Source organism: Ranitomeya variabilis, chromosome 3, assembly GCF_051348905.1.
Source record: "Ranitomeya variabilis isolate aRanVar5 chromosome 3, aRanVar5.hap1, whole genome shotgun sequence".
NCBI classification, from domain to species: domain Eukaryota; kingdom Metazoa; phylum Chordata; class Amphibia; order Anura; family Dendrobatidae; genus Ranitomeya; species Ranitomeya variabilis.
This window is the reverse complement of record NC_135234.1, coordinates 215,324,557-215,342,338: the sequence shown is the minus strand read 5'-3', so window position 1 is coordinate 215,342,338 and position 17,782 is coordinate 215,324,557. Positions and strand designations below refer to the sequence as shown.

At 43.4% G+C, this 17,782-nt stretch overlaps 1 protein-coding gene across 3 annotated transcripts in view; it reads right to left on the bottom strand.

The window, feature by feature from the left end:
• DYRK3 (dual specificity tyrosine phosphorylation regulated kinase 3) overlaps positions 1-17,782 on the bottom strand; it is a 35,643-nt gene that overhangs the window by 11,360 nt on the left and 6,501 nt on the right. Inside the window, exons 1-3 of one of the 3 annotated variants that reach the window (XM_077295167.1) lie at positions 17,568-17,584; positions 17,162-17,419; positions 9,750-9,865 (exon numbers count right to left, since the gene is read on the bottom strand). In XM_077295167.1, coding sequence (XP_077151282.1) covers positions 9,750-9,833 — 84 coding nt within the window. In that variant the 5' untranslated portion in view covers positions 9,834-9,865; positions 17,162-17,419; positions 17,568-17,584. Of the gene's footprint in view, positions 1-9,749; positions 9,866-17,161; positions 17,420-17,567; positions 17,585-17,782 lie in introns of those variants that run through there. The other 2 variants (XM_077295166.1, XM_077295165.1) reach the window with 2 other exon arrangements.

The following is a 17,782-nucleotide window of genomic DNA, read 5'->3' as shown; positions in this document are numbered from 1 at the left end:
GTGGGGTCGGAGCTGAGATGAATCTGTGCTGCACTTTACGTACATGCTCAGTAGTGACCAGTGCTGTGGAGTCGTAGCTGAGATGAATCTGTGCTGCACTTTATGTACATGCTCAGTAGTGACCAGTGCTGTGGAGTCGTAGCTGAGATGAATCTGTGCTGCACTGTATGTACATTCTCAGTAGTGACCAGTGCTGTGGGGTCGGAGCTGAGATGAATCTGTGCTGCACTTTATGTACATGCTCAGTAGTGACCAGTGCTGTGGGGTCGTAGCTGAGATGAATCTGTGCTGCACTGTATGTACATTCTCAGTAGTGACCAGTGCTGTGGGGTCGGAGCTGAGATGAATCTGTGCTGCACTTTATGTACATGCTCAGTAGTGACCAGTGCTGTGGGGTCGGAGCTGAGATGAATCTGTGCTGCACTTTATGTACAGGCTCAGTAGTGACCAGTGCTGTGGGGTCGGAGGTGAGATGAATCTGTGCTGCACTTTATGTACAAGCTCAATAGTGACCAGTGCTGTGGGGTTGGAGTCATGGAGTCGGAGGTTTGGCTTACTTAATCATTTATGGGACTGCCAGAGAAAGTCAGCTTTTAACAAGTTCCTAAATGGAGTGTCTGGCTATGTGCACATGTTCAGGTTTTTTTGCGATAAAAACTCATTAAAAACGCATACATTATGCATCCTATCATTTAGCATTCTGCATGTTTTGTGCACATGGTGTGTTTTTTTCCCACGAAAAAAACGCATCGCGGTAAAAAAAGCAGCATGTTCATTAATTTTGTGGATTTTCCGCGTGTTTCCCGAAATTCTATGGATTTGGAAAAAAACGCACAAAAAACGCGTCAAAAACGCATGAAAAAACGCGAAAAAAACGCATGCGGTTTTCTGGCAGAAATGTCCGGTTTTTGTCAGGAAAATTTCTGCAAGAAATCCTGACGTGTGCACATACCCTCTCTCAAATATATTTCCTTATCTCTATTTTTTTCAATGAAAAATGACTGCAAAGCCACTGCTCTAAGGGTACATGTCCACCTTCAGGATGGCCGGCGGTATGGACAGAGCGGCAAACCCGCTCCGCCCTAAGCCTGCCCCCTTCTGTGACGCGATGATGCCGGATGTGTTCATTGCACACATCCGGCATCATCGCACCCCACACATAGGGCCCTGTGTTTTACCTTGCGGCGGCGCAGCGTCGCCACAAGGTGTACGGACATGCTGCGATCTAAAAAAAAACACGCCGCATGTCCGGAAACACAGGGCTGCCGGGTGCGTATTAGCACGCATAGTGGAGACGGGATTTCATAAAATCCCCTCCACTATGCTGTAACATCTGGACGCTGCGTGTTTGACGCTGCGGCTCTGCGCAGCGTCAAACACGCAGCGTTTCCTGAACGTGGAAACATATCCTAACAATGCAAACCTGGACCTATCATATGGTCTTACGCTAGAAGGTGGGTGCAGCCAAATACAGCACTGATCACCATTATTATACAGTTAAAATTAAATAGGTAAATTATATAATCAAACACAATACTTTCAGAAGTGGCCAGTAAAATTCTGCTGATTGATGAACATGCATGGCATTCTCCACTGACTATGACAGCTGGATAAAAATGATCCATCAGAGGTTATTAGTAGACCTGCATCTCCAGCAATGCTCCGATTGTGATCAGAGAGTAACTCATAAGGAAAAAGAGGGGAGATCTGCGGCAAAAAAGCACCGTCTGAACAAGCTCTAAGACTATTCCGCTGCTCCATGCACCGCTTGTCTCTTGGGAGGTCATTCAAGGACATTCATCTCTGATGTGTAGATGTGTGAATCTATATAGGACAGTTTTATGATGATTAATGTATACAAAAAAAGGGCTAAGCAGGAAGAACAAGCAGGCAAGGATCTGCTGATCTGTGCTGTCTGGGGATTTATTTCAGACTATTACACTCCTGCACGGCATAATAACCGCATGATCACAGACTAAACATCACTAAAAGCAAATACTCAAAGTACAGAAAAAACGTGCTGAAAACTACGTACAAAAGCGCCCGCTGCTAATGTACAGCACAATGCACAACATGCTAAAACACCCACTCCTCTGAATCACAGCAGAAAGCAACACCCGTGGGTGACCGGGTTTATCCTGTAAGACAACACAGGAACTGAAGCAAACAACTAATACCCGTTACAGAATAGTTAAAAAAAATAAATAAAAAATCAGCTGTCAAAAGTATTTATGTATTTAGGGCTTCATTTTTATTGTAAAAGCTCCGTTCGCTCTTACCCGCCAGTTTCCACATACAGCACCTGTGCCACTGGAAAATAAGATCATTATATGGTACTTACATGAAATATTGCGCAGTCACGTGACCGCAAAAGTACACTCCATGCCAAGCATGAAAGCTGAAAAATGTCATTTATGGAGTAAATGTATACCATGAGCCAATCAATGTAGACATAATGAGTATAACTAGGGCTTTGTCAATGTAACATTATCTAATGAGTGAAGTGTATCATGAAAAAGCCTAAAAAAACACACACCAAAATCAATGTAACAACATAATCTACCAACATCATACAATGCAATGTAAGCCATCTCTTATCGTGCCTTGCTGGAGAACTCATGACAGCAAATTAGGAATGTGATCAGCATTGAGCCGGGCGGCCTCTGGCAGCGGTGGAATTAAAAACACTTCTTACGGATGGATTTGCACCCGTGCAGATCACAGAGCCAAGAGATGCCAGTCTGAATAAGACAGCTGTAATTGATTGAAATAGCTGGAAGATACAGAACAGGCCTTAAAGCCAACCAGTCACCAGGATTGTGCTCAGGAACCTACACACAGTGTCAGGTCGGCGCCGTTATACTGATTACAATGATACCTTGGTTGAAGAAATCCGTCTTGTGGTTGTTGTTTAATCTGAGTGGTTGCAGATTTGAGTTAATAAGATTCTTGGGTTCCGGGGCGGTGTGTGTGCGCGTGTGTGTGTGTGTGTGTGTGTGTGTGTGTGTGTGTGTGTGTTGGGGGTGGGTGTTAGTCTTTACTTCGCGCTCTGGCCTCACCATCATCATTCTGGGCTTAAAGAGGTTGCCCACTGCTTTTACATTGATGCCCTATTCATAGGATAGGGCATCAACGTCTGATAGGCCGGGGTCCGGCACGCACGATATTTAGCCGTTATCAGTGCCGGTGGCCCATGGCCGGAAGTACTTACTTGCGAAGCTTGGTCGTCTACTTGTACTTGCCAGGGCTTGTTACTGCACATCTGCCTCCTATTTAATTGAATAGGAGGCGGATGTGTAGTACCTCGCGGCGGCCACTAGCAGTAGACGGCCAAGCTACGCAAATAAGTACTTCTGTCCAGGGGCCGCCGCAACTGGCACCTGTAACAGCTGATCAGTGGGATGCCGAGTGCCGGACCAAACAGACATTAATACATTAATGTAAAAGTAGTGGACAACTTCTTTAAATGACAGATCACTGAACCTTCAGTAGCCTGCCTCCTATTTTAAACACTGCGCCTCCGCAGTTAATATCGCGCTCTTCAAAATAAGTTTCCTTCTACAAAATAGCGTATGCGCCTATTCTCTATCTGCACATGCGCTACCCATTTTTGAAATTGTATTTTTGATATTCTATCTCTCAATGTTAAAATTAACCCACCCTTAAAATTATAGACGGTTCATGTCTTTGTCTGGGCAAACTTACAAAATCAGCAAGGGATCAAATACTTATTTCCCTCGCTGTATATATATATATATATATATATATATATATATATATATATATATATATATATATATATATATATATATATATATATATTAAGAGAAAAGGAAGGCAGCACTCCAAGTCTTCTTAAAGTGAAAAAAGTGAGATTTATTCAGCCCACATCTTCGTGCAACGTTTCGGCTCTCACTGAGCCTTTCTCAAGCTGCGTGTGTGTGTGTGTGTGTGTGTGTGTGTGTGTGTGTGTGTGTGTGTGTGTGTGTGTGTGTGTGATATATATATATATATAGATATACACACACACACTCACTGGCCACTTTATTAGGTACACCTGTCCAACTTCTTGTTAACACTTAATTTCTAATCAGCCAATCACATGGCGGCAACTCAGTGCATTTAGGCATGTAGACATGGTCAAGACAATCTCCTGCAGTTCAAACCGAGCATCAGTATGGGGAAGAAAGGTGATTTGAGTGCCTTTGAACGTGGCATGGTTGTTGGTGCCAGAAGGGCTGGTCTGAGTATTTCAGAAACTGCTGATCTACTGGGATTTTCACACACAACCATCTCTAGGGTTTACAGAGAATGGTCCGGAAAAGAAAAAAAATCCAGTGAGCGGCAGTTCTGTGGGCGGAAATGCCTTGTTGATGCCAGAGGTCAGAGGAGAATGGGCAGACTGGTTCGAGCTGATAGAAAGGCAACAGTGACTCAAATCGCCACCCGTTACAACCAAGGTAGGCCTAAGAGCATCTCTGAACGCACAGTGCGTCGAACTTTGAGGCAGATGGGCTACAGCAGCAGAAGACCACACCGGGTACCACTCCTTTCAGCTAAGAACAGGAAACTGAGGCTACAATTTGTACAAGCTCATCGAAATTGGACAGTAGAAGATTGGAAAAACGTTGCTTGGTCTGATGAGTCTCGATTTCTGCTGCGACATTCGGATGGTAGGGTCAGAATTTGGCGTAAACAACATGAAAGCATGGATCCATCCTGCCTTGTATGGAGCATCTTTGGGATGTGCAGCCGACAAATCTGCGGCAACTGTGTGATGCCATCATGTCAATATGGACCAAAATCTCTGAGGAATGCTTCCAGCACCTTGTTGAATCTATGCCACGAAGAATTGAGGCAGTTCTGAAGGCAAAAGGGGGTCCAACCCGTTACTAGCATGGTGTACCTAATAAAGTGGCCGGTGAGTGTATAAGTGTATATATATATATATATATATATATATATATATATATATATATATATATATATATATATATATATATCCCCTACCAACTATTAAGAGTTCTGGCTCCTACAGACCAGTTGGACACTCCTAATCAACTCATTACCTACATTAAAGACAGCCGTCTTACATTGTCACCTCTATAAAAGACTCCTGTCCACAGACTCAATTAATCAGTCAGACTCTGACCTCTACAACATGGACAAGACCAAAGAGCTTTATAAGGATGTCAGGGACAAGAACATAGACCTGCATAAAGCTGGAATGGGCTACAAAACCATAAGTAAGACACTGGGTGAGAAGGAGACAACTGTTGGTGCAATAGTAAGAAAATGGAACACACACACACCATATGTGACATGCCTGGTTCCCACCGTGAAGCATGGAGGAGGAGGTGTGATGGTGTGGGGGTGCTTTCCTGGTGACACTGTTGGGGATTTATTCAAAATTGAAGGCATACTGAACCAGCATGGCTACCACAGCATCTTGCAGCAGCATGCTATTCCATCCGGTTTGTGTTTAGTTGGACCATCATTTATTTTTCAACAGGACACCTCCAGGCTGTGTAAGGGCTATTCGACCAAGGAGAGTGATGGGGTGCTACGCTAGATGACCTGGCCTCCACAGTCACCAGACCTGAACCCAATCAAGATGGTTTGGGGTGAGCTGGACCGCAGAGTGAAGGCAAAAGGGCCAACAAGTGCTAAGTATCTCAGGAACTCCTTCAAGATTGTTGGAAGACCATTTCCGGTGACTACCTCTTTAAGCTCATCAAGAGAATGCCAAGAGTGTGCAAAGCAATCATCAAAGCAAAAGGTGGCTACTTTGAAGAACCTAGAATATAAGGTATAAGTTCAGTTGTTTTACACTTTTTTGTTAAGTATGTAATTCCACATGTGTTAATTCATAGTTTTGATGCCTTCAGTGTGAATGTACAATTTTCATAGTCATGAAAATACAGAAAAATCTTTAAATGAGGTGTGTCCAAACTTTTGGTCTGTACTGTATACACACACTCGTGTGCATATATTTATTTTACACACACACACACACACACACACACACACACACACACACACACACACACACACACACACACACACACATACACACACACACGTGTATTATGTGTGTGTATATATGTATATATGTGTGTATATTAATGTAGTTATGTCTATGTATATCTAGAAGAATGCTTTGGGTGGAATTTCCCCTGTCAGGACTTCCTCATGCCTGGTTAAAGAAAGGGGAAATTACATTTTTATCACTCTTTCCAAAGTCTTTCTTTAGGTAGACTTTGAGCCACCATGCCTAATTCCCCACCTCCAGACATTTCCTAAGAGTCTGACGTTCTGAGCGGACCCGTTTGCAGGGTTCCTCCCGCAGTTGTGCATTCAGAATCACCCAGCAGGAGAACATAGGCCGGTCCTCGCTATGATATGATATCAATGCTCTCAAATTGCAGGGCAGTGAAATGACGGCAGGGCCAACTACACACAATGTTGCCTTGGCGCACACGCCGAGCGGAGCTTCTCACGACAATGAGGCTTCTGGCACAAACTAGAAGGCTAGAGACAATCTCTCCATGGAGACACATGTACACTGTGGTGTCGGGTTCTGCTCCAGAGTGGTCCTTCCACTAACGAGCTGTGACATGGCCTGCACTGCTCTACACTCAATCACTCGCCTCGGGAACATGCTATAGGGGAATATTTTATTTATAAATTAGTATAAATGGTAAATTGCAGGAAGCCCACCCTGAACCCTACGTAGGGGTCCCCAACAGGAAAATCTGCGGGTCCCAAACAATACAAACTTCAGAATTTCTACTCTAAATGATCCTGTAAACGAGCTCCATACAGGAACGCACCGAACACTCCCATTCCTCTCCGAAAAACTTGTTTATGTTGGATACAAGCGGAGCCTATGGGACGATGACCAGGTTTCTGACATTTTTTATAAAGTAATCTAAACCAGATGTTCTCTTAGTTATGTAACTAAAGCAAAGGCAAACAATGAAAAAGAAGAAAATCTATAGTAAAAGACAAAAAACACGTTTTCACTGTCACGCTGACAGCTCACATCAACACTGCAGCCAATCACCGATGTCAGCGGTTCAGCCCATGTGGACAGCAAGATTTTTACACTGAATACAGCCTTTTTTGACCTTGGAAGACTAGGGTGCCGTTGCCGTAAGCAACTTACCAGCGATCGCGACCAGCGACGTGATCGTTGCTGTGTGGTCGCTGGGGAGCTGTCACACAGACAGCTCTCTCCAGCGACCAAGCGACGTCGGCATCGCTGAAACTGTCTTCAGCGATGCCGAAGTCCCCATGTAAAAAAAAAACAAAACACTACATACGCACCTTCTGTCGTCCTTCATGTCCCTCGGCGCTTGCCGCACTGACTGTGTCTCAGCGCCGTCCAGCCGTAACAGCGGTGCCCAGCGGTGAACCGCTGTTACTGCAGGTTCACCGCTGGGCTCTGCTTTACGGCCGGACGGCGCTGAGACAGTCAGTACGGTAAGCTCCAGGGGACGTGACGGACAACAGACGGTGAGTATGTAGTGTTTTTTTTTTTACTTTTACCATGGTATCCATGGTAAATATCGGGTTACTAAGCGCGGCCCTGCGCTTAGTAACCCGATGTTTACCATGGATACCAGTGAAGACATCGCTGGATCGGCGTCACACACGGCGATCCAGCGGTGTCAGCGGGAGAGCTGCGACGAAAGAAAGTTCGTCCACTCTCCCTGCAACCAGCGATAGCCCAGCAGGATCCAGATCGCTGCTGCGTGCCAAACATAGCGATATCGCTATGCAGGACGCTGCAACGTCACGGATCGCAGGCGATATTGCCTAGTGTGACGGTACCTTAGGCTATGTGCACACGTTCAGGAATACTTGCAGAAAATTCCTGAGAAAAACCTGAAATTTTCTGCAAGAAATCTGCATGCGTTTTTTGCGCGGTTTTGGTGCGTTTTTTTCTGGACATTTCCCAATGCATTTTATAGTGGGAAATCCGCAAAAAAAACCGCAAAATTAATGAACATGCTGCGTTTTTTACCGCGATGCATTTTTTTCGCGGAAAAAAATGCATCATGTGCACAAAACATGCGGAATTCATTCTAAATGATGGGATGCATATTGTATGCTGTTTTTTTGCGGTTTTATAGCGTTTTTAATCAGGAAAAAAACGTGAAAAAAATGCGAAAAATCAGCAACGTGTGCACACAGCCTAAACCTGTTCACACTATGGAGATCCTGGTTTGCCCCAGAACACATTTAAATTACTTTTACACATATTTGAATGTGAACCATTATTTTAAAGAATCAGTGTCATATTAATATTTTCTTCATTAATAGTATACATGAAAATGAAAAAAACTTTTAACTTATTAATTATGACTTCTTAGGGGAATCTGATTCTTTCCCTTTCTGAACTGGTCATTCATTCCCATAATTCTCAATTCACGGGCAAAACCTGTCTACAATGAAGAAAATATTTCCTATTACTGAGATAGGAGATGGCAGTTGGTGCTTAAAGTTCTATGGAGAACCAACTTGCTGTAGAAGGTCTGTCCTAAGCTCCTCCCTCTTACTCCTCCCCCTCCATAGAGTCTTATAAGAACCAACTGTCGTCTCGTATCTCAGCAATGGGAAAATCTGTCTACAAAATTTGTCTTCACTAAATACAGATGTTACCCAGAAATAAAAAAATGAAGGATCAATAAAGGAGGAGAGAGAAGCCGATTTATCTGATAGGCTATATTACAAAGTTTCTTACTTTCACACGTACTATTGATGTATGCAATAAAAAGTAACATGACGGTTCCTCTTTAGTGAAAGGCAATTAAAAGTTCTGTACTTCTTCCATTCTTGAACTTGTCGCTTTTGAAGTTGGATCTGTCGGACCAACCCTTTCAGACTGTAGCTCCGGTAATCGGAAGATGTTGAGCAAAGTAGTGGCCAACCAAAATTGGAGTATTCCATGGAAGCCAATTAGATAAATGGCTGCCCACATAATTCATAGATGGCAGCTAGATGGTCAGCCTGAGCGCCCTTGTGACATCTGACAGGTCACACACACTTGGGAGATCCAGTGGTCCACCATTTTAATTCTGAAACATCTCAATGTACCTTCATCCAATAACAACACCTGTGTCTACAAATGGTCACCCTGATGAGGTCTCCTTTTAAAAAAAAAAATCTACAGTAGGCTTATCCGTTGCAACCAATCAGGTTACATCTTTCAACTGGCTTTACAAAAACGAGAGCTACAATGTAGTTGGCTGCACTGGTTTCTATACATAAGGCCTGAATGATAACAACCATGTATGTCCATGACGCACATATGATAAAGATATACCTTGCAAACAGCGGCCTAGGAAGTTTCACATGACAAAACAAGCCAGTGCGACAGGTGCCTGACACTTGTTGATAGGGCTGTGAATGCCAACCTCACCCCAATACCAAAGCATGGAAAGCTAGGATTACAGAGGCGTGATCCGATCCAACCTGAGCATTCAGGTCCCGCACAAAACAACATAGCTTTCCACTAGAAATCGTATCATATTGGCCTGGTCTTCATAGCGTCAAGATGCCAAACGTAATTAATTTTATATTTAATTTGTCACCTTACTCCCCTCGGCAGGTCACTGTGAAGTCAGATGCCAGCTTGGAACGTGAAAACCTTACCCGTGCCAAACAAGCTGAAGTGACACCATAAATAAATCAAGTGGCGATGAAAGGACAACAAGGGTAAAGCAAAGTGACACGTTACTTACAGCAAGTCTTCCGATCGAAGGGAGGGCGGAGGGGCTTTCTTTTTCCCCTGCAGCATCCTGTGCTGCCGCTTGGTCGAGCCTCATATAGGAGTCATACAATCCATCTCCGTATCTCACTGCAAAGAGCAAACAGAGGTGATCAGAAGAGCCGCGTCCATTCTACTCCACACATCATCATGCAAAGAGCAATGTCATGGGACTGTAGGGATCATTCATTAGTGGGAAAAGCATTGTCCATCACCAAATCATTCCCGAAAATAATCCTCCTCCGACCCCCCGATACCATACTGCATTGGCGCCATCATCAAAGTGTAAACAGGTTCTCACCGAGAGAAACGATGGTGCAAGGATGCACTATGGGAAGAAGGCCAGCCTGTAGAGGCAGGGCAGTGCTCTGCTGGGAAACCATGGGATTGGTAGTTTTATCCCTCGGCAGTTTGGTATAATAAAAAAAACAAGCAAACCGCCCTATTCTCACCATCCTCTGAGCCACCAGCGAGTCTCTGTTGTTGCTCGCGCTGGCGTCAAATCGACAGCCAATCAGTTAGCTCAGCCAGTATAGCTAGAACACCCCGCTGAGCGCACGCTGTTGACCCCATGTCAGCACCGCAGCCGATGCCAGACACTGGGAGCAGCGGCGGAAACTCACCGGTGGACAGTGAGAAGAGTACATCAAAAGGATGAAGATTTCTTGAAAGAAACCAACCCCTTTAAGATATTTATGACTTATCCTTGTGTTAAGTTACCAATACCAGATTAGCGAGAGTACAATACCTGTCAACACTGCCAAATAGATGGTTTCAGCTCTGGAGGCAGTCATGGTCTAAACAGCACAGCTTCGTACACTTTGTAGAGGCCGTTCCTGGGTACTGCAGCTCAGCTTCTATTAACATCAATAGGAACTGAGGTACAGAACCTGGGCATGGCCACTACACCGGGTACTGAGGTCTGCTGATTAGCTACATTCATTGATTACTTCTGTCCGCTACAGCTGTAACGGACACGGATAACAGTAGGGGAGCAGAGTGTTGGAACCCCAATCTCCAAGGGAATATGTCTATATCTGGAAAACTTCTTATATTGTATCAAAACATATACACCCTTCACAGAAACAGTGTTCTCTTAGGACAGGGGTCTCTTTTAGGAAACCCTGCCACTACAAAAAAATGTTCAGCAATACTTTGGGGAACATGTCAAACTTTAACATGTTGACTCAACCTCAAAATGCCCATGATCCTACTCCTATCCATCATTTCTAGGATCTTCTGAAAAAGCAAGTCCAACCAATGGAGGTCTCACCTTAAACTTACAAAACTTAAAGGGGAGACTTTAGTTATTTTTTCCTATGGGGCCATGACCTTACAGGAAGGTTGTTCCCAACTTCCTGCCACTTCTGCGCAGCGATGATCTCTTCCGCCTCAGGAGGAAACTCTCCTGCTTCTTTTCACCTCTGGTCAGTAGAGTAGTGTCTTCTCTTCCAGTCTGCTCCGTCGACTGACTCGACAGGGTGTCACTGCTGATGTCATGCTGACTGGCAATTATGCAAGAGGGAGGTAGTTGGCTGTCAATCATCATGACATCGGCAGAGAACCCCCATCAAGAGAAAAGTGACATCACCGAAAGCAGGAGAATTGCAGGAAGGAGTGGTCAGTGACCGCTCTGAGCGGTCACTGATCAACAGCAGGTAAAACAGGCAGGTATTTAGCAGATAATACCTGCCTGTATATTTTTTAGCCCCAAAAGGGGAAAATAGTCAAATTGCCAGATAACCGCTTTATAGGTGTGGTCTCCTGGACACAAGCCCTCACCAAATGTCTTAGTAGTGCATATGGACCTCAGAAGGAAGCCCCCGTTACAGGCTCTTCTTCTGCAACCAATTCAGAAAGCTGGTTTGTTCAAATGGCAAATCGTACTGGTGAACCCGAGCCACCGCTGGAATGGCGCCAGCACGGCAGGCGAGTACAGGCTTTATTATGTTATCGGCGCCAAACATTTTGATCATAATCAATAGATCAAGGGGGTAGCCGTCAAGTAAAAAGTGCCTCCAGGAAAAAAGTATATAATAGGTAGATAAACCTGAGGCAAATACTGAAAATAGTGACCAAACAATTCAGTTTTATTTAGACCAATCATACAGAGTCCGACGTTTTGGCAGTATGGCCTTTGTCAAGGTACTTATCTGTATTCACTAACTGGCAAAATAGTATCACGAGGCAGGGATAATACCGCTGAGGGAAAGTGGTCCACTAAACCGAAACCTTTACCTGCTGGGTGATCCCATTTTATCCTACATTATATATAAAAAAGAAAAAGAAAACTGACAGTGCTTTATAGCACGATATGGTAGAAAAAAAACTACAAAAATAAGTGAGGGCAAGAAATGGGCTCATCTCTCACAGTTGTCCTATAGATTATATCCTGCATGGAGTTACAGATTATTAGATTGTTGGAGAAGTTTTAATTATAACGGAGGGGACTTGCTATGAAATATATACCGTACCTTTGAGTGGCTACAAATGTTTATTTCAGGAATGAAGAAATTACTAAAAACAATAGGTTACAAGAATGGCACAAGACCAAGGGTAATCCACGGCTGTCAGTGACAGCATAATAGCAGAATAAACCAGCAATTATCAGATCTGGAAGTTTCAAAAGCCTAAAAGTTTCCAAATAAAAGTTAAACACTTGATGCAGTGTTGTTTTTGCCTGGTTGATGTTCCTGCAAATGTGTGGAAGCACAAACGATGAATTCCCACATTCAGGCCCCAGGGTGGCGGCTGCGTAATGTGATCCAGTTCTTAGAACTTGTTTACTCGTCTTCCAGGATTTCAAGCCTTTTCGTATTAAAAAAAAAAAATGCTCTTGTGTTAGACAACAAAGAGTGAGGTCATAAATAATCCAGCGCCGACATCCAAATCCAGACTGATCGAGAGCGATCACCGACTGTCAAGACAACCGAAAGCCGGGATCAGCAAAACAGAGGGAAGAAATAACAGAGACTTAATCCAATTGTGATTCTACAAAAACGTACCTGGAAAACCCTCACCCTTACAAAACTTTTTTTTTTTTTTTTTTAACATTATTTGGGTTGTTTTGGGGTTTTTTTTAGGCCAAGTCTCCACATATCTCAATTATGAGGGGGTTTTAAGGCAACCTGCAACAGTCTAAAGTACCAGGCATAGCGATAACAAACTAATCTCATCCACAAACTGTCTTAGGAGTAAAGGTTCTCCTCCTGGAGAGCACAAAGGTGGCATATGGAAACTTATAGGTGATGCAATGCTCATCTGGGAAATTAAATATGCAAATAGTATCTTCACAAAGAAAGGGAGCAAGGTGTCTGGTGCCACCTAATAGAGTTGGCAATCCTAAAAGCCAATATTGACCCTTTAAAGGGACTCAGCAGAGAAAGTGCTCTTAAATGTTTTGCCACGCCATGGTGCACCGAGCGCTTGTACTTGGTTTACATAGTCATTCTGTGCTGACACAGTCCCTTTAAAAGGCCTTAGAACATAACTTTAGATATACAGCCCAAATCTCCCCTTTACAGCCACATGTTTCAGGGTTTTGCTCCTCATCAGTGCAAAGCATGAGAACTGGTTTAGCAGGGTGACAGGCCATTGACAAGGGATCTAAGGAGTAAAGTTTATTATTGTGGAGAGCACCAAGTATTTAACCTCTGCTCGGACCTATGACATTCAGCACCTCCATACTAAGCAGATGCAGGCGGTGTCACACAGCCAGTATCTGCATGTAAGGGCTCATTTCCACTGGCGAGAGACAAATCGGTCCGTAATCTGGACCGAAAAAACGGATGTAACGTATGCGATTGTCATGCGAGTGCAATGCGATTTTTAATCGCATCATCCGTATGACATCCTATTACTGTCCGATTTGTACGCACCGGTGTCCTTTGAAAAGACGGCAAATCAGTGCTGTGTACAGTAAAATCACACTGACAGGTTAGAATAGAGTAGATATATACACATAGACTAGGTATATATACATATATATATATGTCAGTGAGACACCTATATATGTATATTTATATTTAATGCAGCGCAAGATAGCATTAAAGCCGCTAATTCAATTGCCGGCTTTTCATTTCTCCTTCCCAAACCCGACAGGATATGAGACATGGTTTACATACAGTAAACCATCTCATATCCCCCTTTTTTTTGCATATTCCACACTACTAATGTTAGTACTGTGTATGTGCAAAATTTGGCCGCTGTAGCTGCTAAAATAAAGGGTTAAATGGCGGAAAAAATTGGCGTGGGCTCCCGTGCAATTTTCTCCGCCAGAGTAGTAAAGCCAGTGACTGAGGGCAGATATTAATAGCCTAGAGAGGGTCCATGGTTATTGGCCCCCCTGTGGCTAAAAACATCTGCCCCCAGCCACCCCAGAAAAGGCACATCTGGAAGATGCGCCTATTCTGGCACTTGGCCACTCTCTTCCCACTCCCTGTAGCGGTGGGATATGGGGTAATGAAGGGTTAATGTCACCTTGCTATTGTAAGGTGTCATTAAGCCAGATTAATAATGGAGAGGCGTCAATTATGACACCTATCCATTATTAATCCAATAGTACCAAATGGTTAATAAAACACCCACACACATGATTAAAAAGTATTTTAATGAAATAAACACACAGGTTGTTTTAATATTTTATTGCTCTCTCAATCCATTTGCAATCCCTCGCTTGGCAAAATAATAAACGCACAAGATACATACCCTCAGATGAACCGTCACGTCCCACGAAGTAATCCATCTGAAGGGGTTAATTATTTTACAAGCAGGAGCTCTGCTATAATGCAGCTGTGCTCGTGCTTGTAAGCCCCGGGGAATGAAGGAAATGTAGGTCAATGACCTATAGTTACCTTCAGTCGCGGTGATGCGCCCTCTACTGGATGTCCTCATGAACTGCAGCCTGGGAACTTTTTCCCACGCTCCAGGTCATATGAGGACATCCACCAGGGGGCGCATCACCGCGACTGAAGGTAACTATAGGTCATTGACCTACATTACCTTCATTCCCCGGGGCTTACAAGCACGAGCACAGCTGCATTATAGCAGAGCTCCTGCTTGTAAAATAATTAACCCCTTCAGATGGATTACCTCGTGGGACGTGACAGGTCATCAGAGAAGGTATGTATATTGTTGGTTTATTATTTTTCCAAGCGAGGGTCATCACATGGATTGAGAGAGCAATAAAATATTAAAACAACCGCTGTGTTTATTTCATTAAAATACTTTTTAATAATGTGTGTGTGTGTGTGTGTTTTTTAACCCTTTCATACAATTGGATTAATAATGGATAGGTGACATAATTGACGCCTCTCCATTACTAATCTGGCTTAATGTCACCTTACAATAGCAAGGTGGCATTAACCCTTCATTACCCCATATCCCACCGCTACACGGGAGTGGGAAGAGAGTGGCCAAGTGCCAGAATAGGCGCATCTTCCAGATGTGCCTTTTCTGGGGTGGCTGGGGGCAGATGTTTTTAGCCACGGGGGGGCCAATAACCATGGACCCTCTCTAGGCTATTAATATCTGCCCTCAGTCACTGGCTTTACTACTCTGGCGGAGAAAATTGCGCGGGAGCCCACGCCAATTTTTTCCGCCATTTAACCCTTTATTTTAGCAGCTACAGCACCCAAATTTTGCACATACACACTACTAACATTAGTAGTGTGGAATATGCAAAAAAAAGGGGATATGAGATGGTTTACTGTATGTAAACCATGTCTCATATCCTGTCGGGTTTGTAAAGGAGAGAGCAAAAGCCGGTAATTGAATTAGCGGCTTTTATGCTATCTAGCGCTGCATTAAATATAAATATACATATATAGGTGTCTCACTGACATATATATATGTATATATACCTATTCTATGTGTATATATCTACTCTATTCTAACCTGTCAGTGTGATTTTACTGTACACCGCGCTGAATTGCCGGCTTTTCAAAGGACACCGGTGCGTAAAAATCGGACAGAACTCGCATGGTGCGAGTACTGTGCGATTTTTTTCTCGCACCCATTGACTTGCATTGGCGAGTCTCGTCCGAGACTCGCAGCAAATCGCAGCATGCTGCGATTTTTTTCTCAGTCCGATTTCGGCTGAGAAAAAAATCGCAAATGAAAAGACACCTTTTGAATAACATTAGTCCGAGTGCAATCCGATTTTTTATCGGATTGCACTCGTCCGTTTTCCTCGCCAGTGGAAATGAGCCCTAAGAGCAGCAATCGGAGTTAGCTATGATCACCCCTATGTAACCATTTAGTTGTCACTGTCCATCACTGACAATGGCATTTAAATTGAGTGATCACGAAGAAGCCTGACCTCCTGTCTGCCATTTTGGCATTCTTCTGAAGCCCATCTACAGGGCTTAATACTGTAAACTTTGTACAGTATGAGTGAAGGATCAAACAATTGCAGGTTCAAGCTTCATTCGGGGACAAAAAAAAATAAAGTGAGAATAAAAAATAATAATCATAATACTTCAAATAATACAAACAAAATAAAAAATATATAAAGGTTTAAATTACCCACTTTAAATTGTTCAAAAATAAAGAAATAAAGATAATATATTTGGTATCACCATACCTGTAAAAAGTATAAACTACATATTAAACTATTGAAGCTGTACGTTAAACGCTGAAAAGAAAAAAATTTTTACACCACTTAAACAAACAAAAAATAATCATTATAATTGCACTGACGTAAAGAACCACATTGCAAGGGCATTTTTACCGCACAAGGAACGCCGTAAAAAAACAAACCCCCAAAAAAGCAATGAAGGAATTCCATTTCTCACCCCACTTAGTAAGGCCACATCCTTACAGGAATCAGTCAAAGAAACCAAATTATTTGTAATCCTCAGTTAAACACATGGAAGACTTTAGAGACAATCATGATATCTTCCAGAAATGTAAGACAAAAATCTCATATCTAGCTAAAATATATGAAATCCATACATTTCCAAACCTATCGGCATGAACAAGTTGTCACTCACTATTCTCTTCTAAGATCGTCCACTAGAAATTGGAAATAGGCTGATGGGCTTCCTATAAAACTCAGCCCCCTCTCCCGATCCATCCCAAAGGGGGAAAAGTTCTCTGCAGTTCATTCAAGGTCTTAAACAGAACACGGCAATGGAATTTGATGTTCTGGGGTTACATGGTTATACTGAAGTGTGAACTAGCCCAGCACACATCATAAAAGGCACCTGAAGAGCATTATTCCTCTGACACTAACCATTATGGTTGGCACTCTACCATCTACCAGACCAAGCTTTGTCCATTCGACTACCAAATTAGGTTTCATCAATCTCCTTCAATGACAATGCCAGCACCCCCAAAGTTTAACAGGACACACGGAGGTCTTGGGGATGTGTGTGGTTGCCTTACCAAGGAAACCAAATTCCAGAAGCTCATGTTGAGTTGGCTTTTTTAAGGTAGTCTGAGCAATTGGCAGTCACATTGTGTGCTTTGTGGTGCACCACTTTGCAGCCAAGCTGATGTTTCTAGATGGTGCTATTTCAGGATCGGAGAATTTACAGATGACTGGAGCTGCTCCGAAACATGAAGAAGTGACTTATCCTACGGCAGAACGTCACGGAGCTCTTCTAGTGCTAAGTGTTTCCTCTAGGGTATGTGCACACCCGCCTGAAAAAGCAATAAAGAGAGGAGCAAAAATGACTGCAGTGTCAAAACGACATGTTGCGTATACAGGTTTAGTCTTTTTGAGCTTCTTTCAACCACTTCAGGCTTCAAAAGGCACAAAACGGTTAAAAGAAGTGACCTGACCACTCACCAGGCAGCTTCCACTGATAGAAATGTCTTCATCATAGAGCTAGACTAAACGCAATAGGCCCCATACACAGAAATGTCAGCTGAACCTGACAGGTTAATGTGTCTGGGGGCGCAGGTTGATTGATTGTCAGGGGAGATGTTGATTAGGCAAGTCGAATTTCGGACTGCCGATCTCATTATTCTCCAGGACATAAGCTGCCGGCAGACATGTCTGGC